Source organism: Limanda limanda, chromosome 4, assembly GCF_963576545.1.
Source record: "Limanda limanda chromosome 4, fLimLim1.1, whole genome shotgun sequence".
NCBI classification, from domain to species: Eukaryota; Metazoa; Chordata; class Actinopteri; order Pleuronectiformes; family Pleuronectidae; genus Limanda; species Limanda limanda.
This window is the reverse complement of record NC_083639.1, coordinates 13,252,659-13,267,259: the sequence shown is the minus strand read 5'-3', so window position 1 is coordinate 13,267,259 and position 14,601 is coordinate 13,252,659. Positions and strand designations below refer to the sequence as shown.

General features: G+C 42.6%; 1 protein-coding gene across 1 annotated transcript in view; it reads left to right on the top strand.

Annotated features, from left to right (window-relative positions):
* The window catches only part of LOC132999769 (histone deacetylase 7-like), a 38,524-nt gene extending 24,218 nt beyond the window's left edge, over positions 1 to 14,306 (top strand). The window contains exons 11-25 of the mRNA XM_061069534.1: positions 15 to 260; positions 871 to 1,060; positions 1,210 to 1,343; positions 1,537 to 1,657; positions 1,751 to 1,800; positions 3,002 to 3,109; positions 3,323 to 3,378; positions 4,459 to 4,546; positions 4,999 to 5,118; positions 7,641 to 7,738; positions 11,033 to 11,151; positions 12,149 to 12,282; positions 12,376 to 12,460; positions 13,969 to 14,116; positions 14,218 to 14,306. Of these exons, the coding sequence (XP_060925517.1) occupies positions 15 to 260; positions 871 to 1,060; positions 1,210 to 1,343; positions 1,537 to 1,657; positions 1,751 to 1,800; positions 3,002 to 3,109; positions 3,323 to 3,378; positions 4,459 to 4,546; positions 4,999 to 5,118; positions 7,641 to 7,738; positions 11,033 to 11,151; positions 12,149 to 12,282; positions 12,376 to 12,460; positions 13,969 to 14,116; positions 14,218 to 14,236 (1,716 nt within the window). The 3' untranslated portion in view covers positions 14,237 to 14,306. The remainder of the gene's footprint in view (positions 1 to 14; positions 261 to 870; positions 1,061 to 1,209; positions 1,344 to 1,536; positions 1,658 to 1,750; positions 1,801 to 3,001; positions 3,110 to 3,322; positions 3,379 to 4,458; positions 4,547 to 4,998; positions 5,119 to 7,640; positions 7,739 to 11,032; positions 11,152 to 12,148; positions 12,283 to 12,375; positions 12,461 to 13,968; positions 14,117 to 14,217) is intronic.
* The last annotated feature ends 295 nt before the right edge of the window (positions 14,307 to 14,601 follow it).

Here is a 14,601-nt window from a genome sequence, read left to right as displayed (position 1 = left end):
TGACTTGATGCTAGGCAACGGGCCAGTCTATGGAGAAGCCTCGTCTGACTCAGATCCCATCAGAGGACATGGACCTGGAGGAGACTGGATCAGGAACAGGTTCGGGACCAGGCTCTGTGTGCTCAGAACAGGATGACGTGATGTGTGATGACGGCTACCGCAGGAGACAGAGCACCACAAGCACAGACTCTGTTTGTGGCACAGAGTCCACAACCTCGTCACGGGAGAGCCTGATCGAACCCACACATCCCCACAGTCAGGTACTAATTTAAACTCAATGCTGCAGCTCAGCACAGCGAGAATAATGTATTATTTTTCTTCTTGCTTTCTAAGGAAGTGGAAGAAGACGTATGTCATGGCTTGCTATGAATTAATTAGTATGACATTTCTTATGAATTCAGCTTTGACCTCAGTAACATCACTGGTTATGTGTTGTAGACCTCAGAGGTTCTGAAGAATAATAATACATGGATTATCACAACCTGCACATTATTGCTTATAATTAATCTGTTCACCTTTTTAAATAGTAGTAATGTTTGTAGTTTAGTTTAATTTGAATTAATCATTGATCATGTAACTTACTACAGAGGGAAAATACTTTAAAATTCACAGTACATGAATTCCTTGTTTTTGACATCAGAGGGCGCTGTTGCTTCATCTATATGAAGTGCATGTGAATTACTGTGTTGTGGCAGTTTTTGGCAGCATGTTTGGCAAAGCTGAATTTTCTTTATGAGTTGCTTGTTCTAGACGAGCAGTATTAAACTGACTAAGTAATGACTAGTTGCAGTTTAATGAAGGGACAAACTGGGTTTAGGAGTGTGTGTGCTGCCTCAGTTAATTGTGTTTCCTGTTCTCTGGGAACCACAGCGGCAGGTGATCCTCAGACAAGGTTCCCATCTGGACTCCCTGAGCTTGACTTCCCCATTATGGCCTCACCAGCCTCTGATTCGGACCCGGTCCTCTCCGGCCTCCACCTCCCTGCCTCCTCCAGCCGCCACCATACCTTCTCTGTCACTCTCCAGCCCTGCTGCAGACGTCCAGCTACGTTTCACCACAGGTGAGGAAACTGTGGGGAAAAAAATCTATAAATGCCATTATCTGCTGTTGCATTATATTTACACGTCACATGCAATTAGTTAATGGAATACTGAGGAAGGAAAAGAAGGTCAAGTGTTTGTGTGTTTGTGTGTGTTTGTGTGTATCTAGGTCTAGTTTATGACTCTCAGATGCAGAAGCACCAGTGTACCTGTGGGGACAACAGCCGCCACCCTGAGCATGCTGGAAGGGTCCAGAGCATCTGGTCCAGACTGCATGAAAGAGGCCTCAGGAACCAGTGTGAGGTAAAGCGCGCACAGTCTGTCTGTGTGGTCTTTCTTACCCTCACTTTAACCTTAACCATTATAACTAAATCCACCAATTCTATCCTAAACCTTAAAAGCAAGCCTTTACAATCAAACAGCCCTTTGAAATTTTACGGACCGGCCAGGATGTCCCAGCAGCAATGGTTTCACACAAAAAAATGTGTGTTTGTAGTCTATCCGCAGTAGGAAGGCCACTCTTGAAGAGCTGCAGTCAGTCCATTCAGAGAAACATGTACTTCTGTTCGGAACCAACCCTCTCAACCGCCTCAAGCTGGACAGCCGCAAACTGGCTGGTAAAATCAAATAATCTACAATAATCACGACAAAATCAATAGATTAATTAATTATAAATGATTAATATTCATGATATACATTGTCTCCTGCAGGAATTCTATCTCAACGGATATTTGTGATGTTACCATGTGGAGGAGTTGGAGTGAGTGACACACACACACACACACACACACACATACACACTGACGTACATTAAAAACACAGGTCATGTGGGAATCTTTGTACTTATCCAATTGCATTACTGAACAGCAAACATTACATGGCTAATTATGCATCATTACGCAATTAAGCTAATAATACTACAAATTGCCAATGCTATTGTTTTTGGCTAAGATAACTTAAAGACCCAGTTTGAAATGAAAGGCTGCACAAAGTGAGTTGTGGGAGAAAGAGGGGAAAAGAAAGGGTAAAAGAGGGTTCACAGAGCGATGCAGTTTTTTTGGAGTATGTGTGCCACTGAAACTGGATTTTATTTGGAGGGAATGGGTTTGGCAAACAGAGAAGGCTGTTACAGAAGAAGAAAAAGATACAACATGAAGGTAGCGGAATAAATTAAATTTAACAGTGGGTAAAAAGAGAGGGAACAATTAAGAGGAAAAAAACAGCAAAAGATATTTATTCCACTTATATGACAAAACACAGAAAATAAAGCCCATGAGAAAGTTGAGAGGAGACGAGAGGAGACGAGAGGAGAGGAGGTAGGAGAAGAAGAAGGGGGCTGGGTGTCAGTTGATAAGACGACTGATCTTCTGGGATTTCCGGCTCTTGCCTGGTCTGGTGAAGAGGGGTGATTGGAACAAGATGGCAAAGTCTGTGATAAAAGAAATTCCTCTGATTTCATTGTTCCACCACGACACAGCACAAGAAATACACGTTTTGAAGCATAAAGCAACACAGGAACTCAAGACAATGTTTTCATTGGAAAAAAAATAGGTGCAAAAAATAAGTCTCTCTGCAGTTAATCATCCAAAGTAGTTAAAGTTCGCTGTCACACATTACATTTTCTACTACACTGTATACATCACACTACAAGAATAATTCTCCATGATATGTATTAATGCAAACTAAAGGCAGGTCAGCAAATTCTGTTAAATCAATGTTAATTATCAGAAGTGCCAATAGTAGACTGCTTATTGGCCAGCAGCTCCACTAAATGAAATGGGGCAAACTTGCTGACTGAGGCTTAATAGTGACACTGTCGGTTCATCAGAGTTCAACCAGTAGAGAAAGTCCAGTTTTGATGAGTGTGACTGTTCTAGTGCATCGTAGGTAAACGTCTGTAAAGTAAAGTGGCTGTCATTTCTAGCTGACCTTGTGTGTGTCTTCTTGGTTTTTCCTGACAGGTAGATGTTGATACAGTCTGGAACGAGCTTCACACATCAGCAGCTTCTCGCATTGCTGCAGGATGTGTCACAGACCTGGCACTCAAAGTAGCTCAAGGAGAGCTGAAGGTGTGTTTTTGTCACCAAGCACTTCATCATCTCTGTCGTGTATTCTCTAAGTGTGTTATGTGACAGATTGGGGGTTAAACAACATCAACTCGCTTACTGTAACTCCGCTGGATATTAAATCCATTGACTATAATGTTGAATGTCTATACAACAGCTTAAATATGTGTTTGGTTTGTGAAAGCAGCTTGATCACGTTTTGCTCTTCTCTCACAGAATGGCTTTGCAGTGGTGAGGCCTCCTGGACACCATGCAACAAAGTCCTCTCCTCAGTAAGTACAACAACATGCACGCACGAATGCGCGTGCGCACACACACAAACACACACACACACACACACATACCAGGAGCCAGGAGGTCTCTGCAAAGTGTTTCAAAGGATTTATTACAGATCAGCTACACTTCTAAGCAAGAGAGAGAGAGAGTGGAAGCCGATGTCGCTCAGTCTTATTTTGTTTGTGTGTACATGTTTGTGATTTGTGCTACCTGGGGCAAACTTCCTCCTCCGCTCTGTTTCTTTCAGGACTCAAAAGCACCTCAATAGAACTGTGTGTGTGTGTGTGTGTGTGTGTGTGTGTGTGTGTGTGTGTGTATGGATTTGATAGGAGCCATTAGCCAAGTAACCACATTCAGCTGGGACTGTGTGTGCTCAGCAGTGCCTGACACTGGTTATTTATGGGATGATAATGACTTTTTCTTGATGAGCAGAGAAGCATATATGATATACTGTCCACACACACAGACACATTAAGCACTCCGAGTTTATGACCCGTGCTGACACTGCCACTTCCAACATTCCTCTATTGTTTTTCATACATCAACACTTTTCTTGCATACCTTTGCTGTAGACAATGCGTGTTGGGGGAACTGTGGTGCCAAGTCATGAGTTCATCTCTCTGAAATCATCTCCCACGTCCTGCCAGCAATTCACACGATGTTATCGTTTGGAACGTGGAGTGAATTTTAAGATTTGCTTGCTTTTCTGTTTGTCGTAAATTTGGTTTTTGCTTTTCTCAGGAGTGCAGGATTATGGACTCGGCATAATCTCTTAATATGAAAAAACGTTTTTTGTTTGTCAGCAGTGAAAGAAATATAAAACAAGTTGAAACGAAACATCCACATTTCTCAAATCTTTGAAGTAAATGTTTACGTGGCAGGAGTTTCCCTCTTTGACTTGGAGTCAGCACTGTGACTGTCATAAACTGGATTTAGTAGCTCCAAATGATGCCAGACAACTGGAGACATGTCCTAGAGGTTCCTAAGGTCCATATGGTGAAACTATGATATTAATTAAGTGAAGATGTCCTGATAAACACATGTGGCTGCCTTTCTTCCTGTCTGTTTGTCTACAGGGGCTTCTGTTTCTTCAACTCTGTGGCCATTGCTGCCAAACAGCTCCAACACAAACTCAACGTCAGCAAGATCCTCATCGTGGACTGGGTAAGGAGACTGCCACATGACAGCCATCACTGGTCCCCACATGGGCAGGAATAAATACATAAATGTACCGTAGACAGGAACATGGTCCCCGAAGCACAGTGTCCCTATACAGTAGCACTGCTATTTATTTTTTTGTACATTTAGATGCTGTAATATCTGGTCTCCATGTGTGAACCAAGCTGACACACATGCATAGAGTAGAAACAGAGCCACACACACATTCATATAAACGTAAAACCACACACATGTGCAGATATTGATCCGCAGCCAGGTGGACGTCTCAGTTTACCACGTGTGTGCATGTCAGCCTGCATCATGTCTGTACACACACACATTACTGCATCAAACACTTATTACTACCTGCTTCATCAAAAAGCCTTTTGAGATTAAAACGCATTTGCTCTTGAGAGGAAAAAGCTGTTTAACTAATCTCTCATCCAATCATTGTCCAGGATGTTCACCATGGCAACGGCACCCAGGAGGCTTTCTATACCGACCCCAGCGTGCTGTACATCTCTCTGCATCGCTACGACGATGGCAACTTCTTTCCTGGTAGTGGACATCCCAGTGAGGTAGTTACGAAACAGTCCTTCACAGTGGTGCTGTGTTTTCCTGCTTTTGTTTGTGTTGTCATGGCAATTTCTGGATGTTTGTGTGTGTCTGCATGTACCTAAATTCTTGGGAACACAATAACTAAAGAACAACACACGAGGAACCTTTACGCTTAAAAAAACAAGTTCTCTTTTTAGAGTCGATTCGGGCAGATTTTTAACATGCAGAGTTATTGAATTTACCGGCTAATGTGAAGATGGATCCGTTGGCATTGATGGAAATATTTGGTAAATACATAATTCCACTGGAACATGAGGCAGCTCAGGGGCCTTGTGTTTATCATTTACTTGTCAAAACAAACAAAATAATATTAACCATAAATCGAGGAATCAACTCCATGATTTGAAGCCTCAATTATAACCTCAATGTGTTCATGATGAGGGATTTCCGTCTGATGCACAGGGGGGGAAACTTGACAGGTTGCTGTGGTTGTTGGTGTTGAACTCTACAGGGGTTGAGGATTAAAATATTTTACCTCTCATCTGGTCTCAGATCAGTCACAGTTGTCATAACGAGAACAAACAAACAAACATTGCTTACACCACTGGTGATCCTGCAATATTCATCTCAGTCAAAGGCCTTTTTGTTTGATATGAGTGTGTTTCATATGAAAAAGTCATTTAGTGTGAGTCTGGCTCAAAGCAAATAATTTTAAGAATAATTTAGAATTATGTACTAGATTTACTTTGTTTATTTTTGTTACTGTTACATTGTCTTCAACAGGAAAACTTTTGGACCAATTCAACCTTAAGCTTCCAAATGCTGCAAGTGTGTTCTGCCAATGAGCACACAACCCCACTGTGTTTTTTTGTGTAACCACCGTAGGTCTAATTTAATATGGCTTTGGATGATAGAACTTCACAACAGGATGTGTACAGTTGAATTGCATGCCCTTGTTTGCATACAGGAAATTGACATGCCTATGAATCCTGCCTGCGGTCCTTCCAGAAACCAAAGCGTGATGACTATCTCCAGTCAGATGAATTGACCCCCAACCAATGGTGGCGTTAACCACCCATTCAATCCCCCATATCCTCCCCCAGCTCCCATCCTTCCCCTACACAATAATGAGGATAAAATAGTCAATGTTTTCCCATAAAATCCCCTGATGAGGGACGGTAAATAAAACGCTCTGCTGGCTTGGATGTGGCTTCGCTTTAAGTGGCTCCTCAACCTCTGTTGAGCTGTGTGGTAAACCTCTGGAGTCTTGCTGTCCCCCCGTGTAGGTATATAGCACACCATGGGGTAGGGGTGTGATGTCATAGCTATAACAGAGAGTGCAGAGTACCACACAGAAACCAGCGGAGGACTAATCCAGTCCAGCAACTCTCGAAACATGAAAGGAAGGAGGAGGACAGAGAAGCGCAAGAGACTTGGAGCAATAGCACAAATTGTGTGTGTGTGTGTGTGTATCCGTGTGCACGTGCTTGTGCTAGCGGGTACATTACTAGTTGGCAGAGGACCGGAGGCCTCATGTGTTTTTCGTTTGCCCTGTGAACATCCCGTCCACGGAGAGAAGAATAGAGACCGACGCTCTGCGATGATCATCAGCATTCTTTCTCCTTCAAACATCCTCTCACACCCATACACACTCTTACACACACGCACACACGCACACACAGAGGAAATTACCACGCCTTGTTGCCAAGAGTGTGTCAATCAACCTCCTCACTCTCCCCTCAAACTGACACATTGACTGATGGCGAAGGGCTTAGAGAACAGCTAAATGGCTGCTAGCATGACTACAAAGAGAGAGGCAGGAATCCTTAGACCTTCCTTCCAAGAACCAGGCCTCAGTTAACACTGCCCCAAGTGTGTGAGGTCAAACTGAAAGGAGCTCCATGGACTCGGCGTGGCATTTTGAGAGCAGACAAGTCCAGTGAAAAATCGTCTAAAATCGTATATAGGACATTTAAAAATGAACATGTGAATCCGTCGAGAATTACACCAATATATCTTTACAGGGGCATGGCGTATACCAAACCATCTACTGCATACACAACATGCCGTATAATTGTGTTTTGATAAAAATGCATGCATTTTTAACAGAACACACAACATACGGTTTATATTCAGGCAGCAGTTGCCAATTGTGAATATTTTCCAGTGCACTTGGAGCTTGAAGCTTGGGACCCATAAACGGGTGTAGCTCTGTTGTGGCTCCGGATGATTTATAAGACTATCTGACAAATTGTATCAAAATCAAAATGGAGCGACAGGGGTGTTGAATTAATAGCCATCCGTCTCTCATTTAGGAATCATAATCACTCCCTGGTGTTGCCTTAAATAGACGCAGTCACGTTCTGTCAATTGCAGCAATTGACATTTTTGCAACAGCGATGCTGAGTTTGTGAACATTTGATGCAAATCTGTCATCGTTGCAGAGTTTCTCAACTTTCACTGGGACTCATGAACTTTCTTTGACATTCAAAGAAATCTGTTTGTTTTACTCTCTTCTTTCCTCCTCTCTCCATCCATCCAGGTGGGTGAAGGTCCAGGTGAAGGCTTCAATGTGAACGTAGGATGGACGGGAGGACTGAACCCTCCCATGGGAGATGCTGAGTACCTGGCTGCATTCAGGTAAAGATTTAACTGAACCGTCTCTATTTGCTCTCACATGTTTCTTTCACACTGTTGTGTTTTATCAGTTAAAATCTCAAATTCAGCATATTGCTAAAAATTGAAAATATTTCCATACAGCACAATGTAGTTTTCAGGATGGTGAGAACGTTTCACTATCGTCTAGTCTGCAGCTTGAAATTATCCTTTCAAGATGAGCTTGTCGGTATTGCTGGTTCAGCAAGTGGCTGAATGTTTTAAATGCTTTGTGTTTCTCTACTTAAGTTTCAAAGAATTTACAAAAATAAGAAAACCCAACTGTTACACAATAAACCGGTCCAAATTTCATCCAAATGCGAAAATTACCCTTTTCTCACCCGCCCTCTCCTCTCCTCCCTCCCAAGAGTGACTTTTCTCAATCAATCAAATCATCTTTATTTGTATAGCACCATGCAAACATATTAAATGCAATTCAAAGGATTTTATAAGTGAATGACAAAATGTGGGATGTTAAAAACGAATACAAAAATGGTTTGAAACATTTTTAAAACTAATTTAAAGACTAGGGTTGTCTCTAAGGGTTGTTGTTTACATCAGTCCTCTGCAAAGTACAATTAAGATAATTAAAAATGCAAAGATTTGAAGCTGACAAATGAAATTGCCAGGTCAAGAAAAGGCCAAAAACATATTTTCATGAGGAATGGGATTTTTTTTTACCCCTGTGAATAACAGTGTGAGTGCCAAGGCAATAAACAGTAAAACATTATTTTTCTCCTCCTGGTTTAAGCCCGCCCTCAAATTTTGGATGTGGCAACTTGAACATCTGCACTGGAATACAACGTTTAAGAATTGCATTCTTTTGCTCATGTGACACTGGATCTTGTTCAACATCTAAAGCAGGTTTAATACCTCGTCTTCACAAGCGTTAACTGGAGAAAATATTGATGGTTTTTTTAATGATACAAGCCATTATCCTTACACAAAACTAAACACAACAACATACAACACACACCAATTTGTTTGTGAGTCACACCTTTGCTCTCACCACACCTTTCATTTCAATCAATCTATTTCTCGTGAATGACTTTGGTTTTGTTCTGCTCTGCGCTGTAATGAACTGTGTTTCTGTCCAAAACCCTGGCTCGCCACCAGATGATTAAACAGTGTGCGAGCTCCTCATGGTGCCGCATGCAGCACACGCAGTGGGTGGGCCCCTTGTCAAAGGAAAGATGCTAATGAGCTAGCCCATACTGGTAAAATCCATAGAGCCAATAGACAGGCTTGGAAAAACTAAGTCCAGTGTTTACTGGAGCACTGGATTTTAATTAAAAGACAACTGGTCCTTTCCTGAGCAGCCGTCTGGTTTTGGTATTTTTCACTCAGTTTGGGAAACGGCAAGTGTTTTCATGTGTAATGCTTCCTCAGTTAACCACACTATAGTATAGAGTACCACACAATAGTGTGTTACTCCTACAGACTTTTCCCTGTATCAAAGCTCTGTGGTGGTGTGTGGTGGTGGTCCAGTGGTTGGAAGCACATACCATGTAGCTGTGATGTCCGTGGCGCATATCCGGCCGGTGACCTTTGTCATATGTTATCATGTGAAGCAACTCTACATTTACTGTCACTGTCGACCATAGAATAAGGGATAACATGTCATTTGATTTGTCAAACTGCAGCAAGAGAGGCAAGATTTTTGAAGCAGCAAAAATGTGAAAGCATTTCTATGAAAATATACTTTGAACAAATGTTTGACACCGCTCTGTTGATTATGGTGCAAATAAATGCATAACTCCCCAAGTAGACAAAATTTGACGCATCATGAATTCATGTTGATGCAATTAAAAATGTGGTGGGGTGCCAGCTCTGTAATTCAATCTGAATCCATGATTTAGACAACAGGGTTCCAGACTGTGTGTTCTTCTCTCTCTTCGGGATGGAACAGAGTGCGGCTGTTGATGATGTGTGCCTCTGCATTCGGGTGTGTTAGTGACGGCGGAAATATTGTGGTCGAGAGCGGCGGTTGGACTTGAGTACAATCAAGAGAAAGCTCAGCTGCATCGAGATTAGATATCATGACGTTGTGTGTGTTTGTGTGGGTGTGTTGTGTGTGGGTGTGTTGTGTGTCTGTGTGTTGTGTGGGTGTGTTGAGGATTACTGAGCTGGTCAGAAATGGAAGTCGGTGTAATCACCGGTAGCCCAGCACACCCGTTACATCCAGTTTTAAAGGAAAAGCGTGCGCCTGTATCTCTTTTGGCCTGTCTATTGTATGTACGGGCACATGCCGATATTTTCATATGCATTTCTAGGTGGCTACTGACAAATGACAGACTATGGAGGAGAGGGAGAATACAGCAGAGGAGAGGAGAGGAGAAGAAGTGGGGGGTGCATTGTTAGGGAATCCAAAGGCGGCGTAATTAGGCCCAATGGATCCCAGATGGCTGGCTGTCAGTGACGTGAGAAGAGGGACGAGCTCCTAATAGGAACCAGACACACACAAGCGTCTTTGAACTGCCGCTGAGAGAGCGAGAGAATCAAACGCGGCATGGGCCATGCGCTCTTGCTAAATAACTGGCAGCGGGAGAGGAGAGGAAGTGAGGAGGAGAGCAGAGAAGCGAGGAAAGTGGTCTGCTCTAAGTAGAGTATACAGTATGTGGGCGTCACAGCCCCCGATATGTCTAGGGTCTCATTTTTATCTCCTTGTGTCCTTTGAAAAAAAAACAGAAACCTACGTAAAGCTGTGTGATAGTCAGGTTTATTTTTTTTTATCTGTCCAGGAAAGATCTGTAGTTTGCACTCGTGCTTTTCTGTTTCTTCAGGGCGGCTCTGCTTCATATTTAAACAGTTGCACACGTTCACACCTGGGAGCTACCCCACCTTCTCTTCTTGGCTACTTACCAGGAACGGATCAAGAACAGAGATCAAGCACTTGGAACATGGCCTTTGATAATTTATCTTTCATCATTTTCAAATGGAGGGAGTTTACACTGAAGTAAATGTTTGCAGTGTACAATCCAGAAAAAAGTCCTACGCCGTACATGTGTTCCAGTTGCAAATCAATCACCTTCTCGATGCAATGATTCCCGCTCGATGTTTTTTTTTCTCACTTTACCGGCAACTTTAAATTTCGGTCATTACATTAATTATACATTAATCATTTTCAGTCTATTCCGACGTTAAATCAATTGCACAAAGACTCCCTTGCTCATATTGTTATGGTGTGTTCAGAAATCATAAACACCTGTTCACAGGGTTGGACTGAATGTAACATAACAGTATCTGGTTCAGTGTTTTGTTTCCTCTCCTCCTCCTCAGAGCTGTGGTGATGCCCATCGCCCACGAGTTCTCCCCTGATGTGGTGCTGGTGTCGTGTGGGTTCGACGCTGTGGAGGGACACTCGCCGTCACTGGGAGGATACAAGGTCACAGCCAAGTGTAAGGCTCAGTCACACACTCATTTACATACAGCAGACAGTCACAGTAAGAAAGCCTCCCACACAAAGGTATATGCATGAATGTGAGTGTTGTTAGATTTTTCCTCTACATCATCTCCATTTGTTTGTTATTAAGTTAGAAGAATTACATAAAAACGACTTAACCGATTTCCATGAATTTTTTTGGAGGGGTGGAGAATGACCCAAGAAAGAACCCATTACATATTTTTGTGGGGATAGAACATTTTTGAACATTTTTGGGAATTTGGGAAGATCTTTCTGAAAAAAAGAACATCAGGAAGTTGCTAATATCTTTGAACAGGTGAAATAAGGTGCGATCTGGATTTTGTGAAAATAAGTATTTAAAGTAGGGTGATGTGTGGAGGTATCGGTGCCCTTCTTGTTTGTGCAAGGAGTTAACTTACTCTGGTTTTGGTGAAAGTGCATCCTGTTGGTCTCATTGACATAAATATGGACTTTTGTGTTTTTTCTTTCTGACATTCACAACACAGAATAGTCACAAGATAGCTTGAGTTAGCAGATGGCTAGCTCATGGGACATATTATGTAATCATAAAGCTTGGTTGTTCCTCACAGACTAGTTCCATTTGGACAAAGTCTTTCACAGCTCAATGAAATCTTGTCTGACATCAGCATGAGGTGAAAAGGGCTGTGATCAAAACAAAGTTATTGAGTAAACAGTGGAAAAGAGATTTTTTTGTGGACTGCTGGGGACTTAAAATGTAGATTGCATGCGCGTCTCATAAATCTTGAATTTTGTCGCATCATGAATGATAAGCTCGCTCATGAATAGAAGTGAAGTGAAGTGAACAGCGTTTGCAAGGCAGCAATCATTACTCGGAACAAATGTGATAACAAAATGTAAAAATCACAGCGTCTTTGTTGGCTGACGGGGAAAATGAATCCCTTTATTCTTGTATATGTGGATAAATTGCTGACCAGCCATGTGTGTGTCTGAACCTGTTTATGTGTTTTCAGGTTTTGGCTTCCTCACCCGTCAGCTCATGTCGTTGGCTGGGGGTCGGGTGGTGCTTGCTCTGGAGGGGGGGCATGACCTCAAAGCCATCTGTGACGCCTCCGAAGCCTGCGTCAGCGCCTTGTTGGGCATGGAGGTGTGTGTGTGTGTTTGGGTTGTACATATATTTGTGTGTGTGCCTCTACGCATACACACAATGGGTTGAATCCTCTGACAACTTGTGTCCTAGGTGGAGCCACTGTCCCAGTCAGTGTTGGACCAGAAGCCTTGTGAAAACGCCATCCAATCACTGCAGAGAGTCATCCAGGTTCAGGGTAAGAACCGACTCCTCAACACAACACAAACCTGAAGCATCAATTACATGAGGAATTATAATTACTGTGAAAAGTATATACTAAAACAAACGTATATATACATATTTGAGTGTTTTGTGTTGCATTGAGTCGTAGGTTGGAAACAGAAGTGTTTCTTCATCTAACATGTAACAACTCAATTTCTACTCTGCTCTCACCCCCCCTTTGTGTCTCGGTTGTCTTTAATTTCTCAGGAAATTCGGAAAAGTCATATACACGTGTCAGTAACTTTGAGATGTAAACACATTTCAATCAGCTGGTTTGAAGTTGAATACGTGAATAAACAGATATTGAATACAAATAGACAAAAATATTTGCAGGAAATGATTTGTATCAGCCAATTTGTTATTTGGCTATAGTTTTTGGCTGACGATTTTACTTGAAGATGGGATCAAAGAAATGCACCTCCAGCTAATAATCATACCACCATGTTCAACAGCTTGTTCAAGTCATCAAGTTTTATTGATATGGCTCAAAATCACATAGTGCTTCTGTACAACCTGTGCAACAGAGAAACATCCTCTATTCCTAGACGAGGAAAAACCTGGACATAAGGAAGAGCAGAGACATTTTATTTTCAATCTGAAATGAAAAGTCTTTGCTTCTCCTAATATTGTATTTTAGATTTGATTTTAAAAGTTTGAATAAAACAAGTAGTTTAATCAGATCAAATTTTCATAATAAATGTATCTCTCTTCACCTCTACTGATCCACCCTCAAAACGTAAGCCTCTTTATTTCTCCACTCAGCCATCTCTCATCTCTGTCTCCTCATCAGTCCTGCTCTCCGGCCACATCTCTCCTCCTTTACATCCCTGTCTCCCATCCCTCCCTCCAGCCGTCCCACTCACAGACCACTCAGACACACACACACGCACACACACACACTCACACAGACACACACGGCCCGCCCTGGCTCCAATTATCTTCAAACACTTCTCTGGCACACGACCTTCACAACATCCCCTCCTGATTGCACACAAATGTTATTAGATTAATTAAAAATATTTGCAAAGCCACAAGAATGTTAAGCCCATAATTTTATCCTCGGGTGAAATATATGTGAGTTGCATGCACAGCCAGAACACACACATGCTCATAGATGAACACATTTGAAAACACTGATTGATTTTTCTTACTTGCACTGTGTGTCACGGGGATCTGTCCGGGATAGCCACAGAGAAGAGAGTGAACTTGAGTTTATATATCTGAAATGATCAACATGGATATTTGGACCAGGGGCTGTTTATATCACAGTCAATACTTATATTCACATCAAACGGTCACAACTGGGGGATCAAACACCAAGTAGGGCTTTTTATTAATGCAGCGCAGACACTTTCCCTAAAGGAACCATTCAAGATGAAAACAATATTGAAATACCAGCGAGTGAGGCCATTAATCTTCCTCTCTCCCGTTTCCTTCCTCCTCTCCCTCTCTCCCTCTCTCCCATCCCTCTGCTTCCTGCAGGTGAGTACTGGCACAGTCTGAAGGACTCGGCCACCACAGTGGGTCTGTCCTACCTGCAGGCCCAGAGACGCCGGCTGAGGCGAGACTCGGACAGCGAGGCTGTGAGTGCCATCGCCTCGCTGTCCATGGGAGCCCTCATGCCTGACAGGTAAAGAACGTGTCATTTTTATTATCCTCTGCTTTAGGAAATGTACAATACTGTCAGTAATTTGCTGTTAAACTAATTAAATATTTTGTCTGGTTTTTAAGGAATCAGTCAGAAAACTGACATAGAGGGGAGGGTTCTCTCTGAAGAAACAGTCTCTTGACAGCTGCCTTCAACCATGTCTGAATGGACACACACACACACACGCACACACACACACACACACACACACACACACACACACACACACACACACAGTTATGCATTTGGAGCATCAGTGGAACCAGATGTCCTCCTCAGTTCAACCACTATACTCTTGGCCTCACAAAAAATCCTCCACCTGCACGACTTCTGGCTCCAGTCTGACAACTCTGGATCAAACACACACAGACCGAGCAGCAACTGACCTGGACACCTGGACAACGTTCATATTCTCGTGACGCCTCCGCCCGGCTCTTCCTGAGGCCGACGTCACACACTGAACTTAG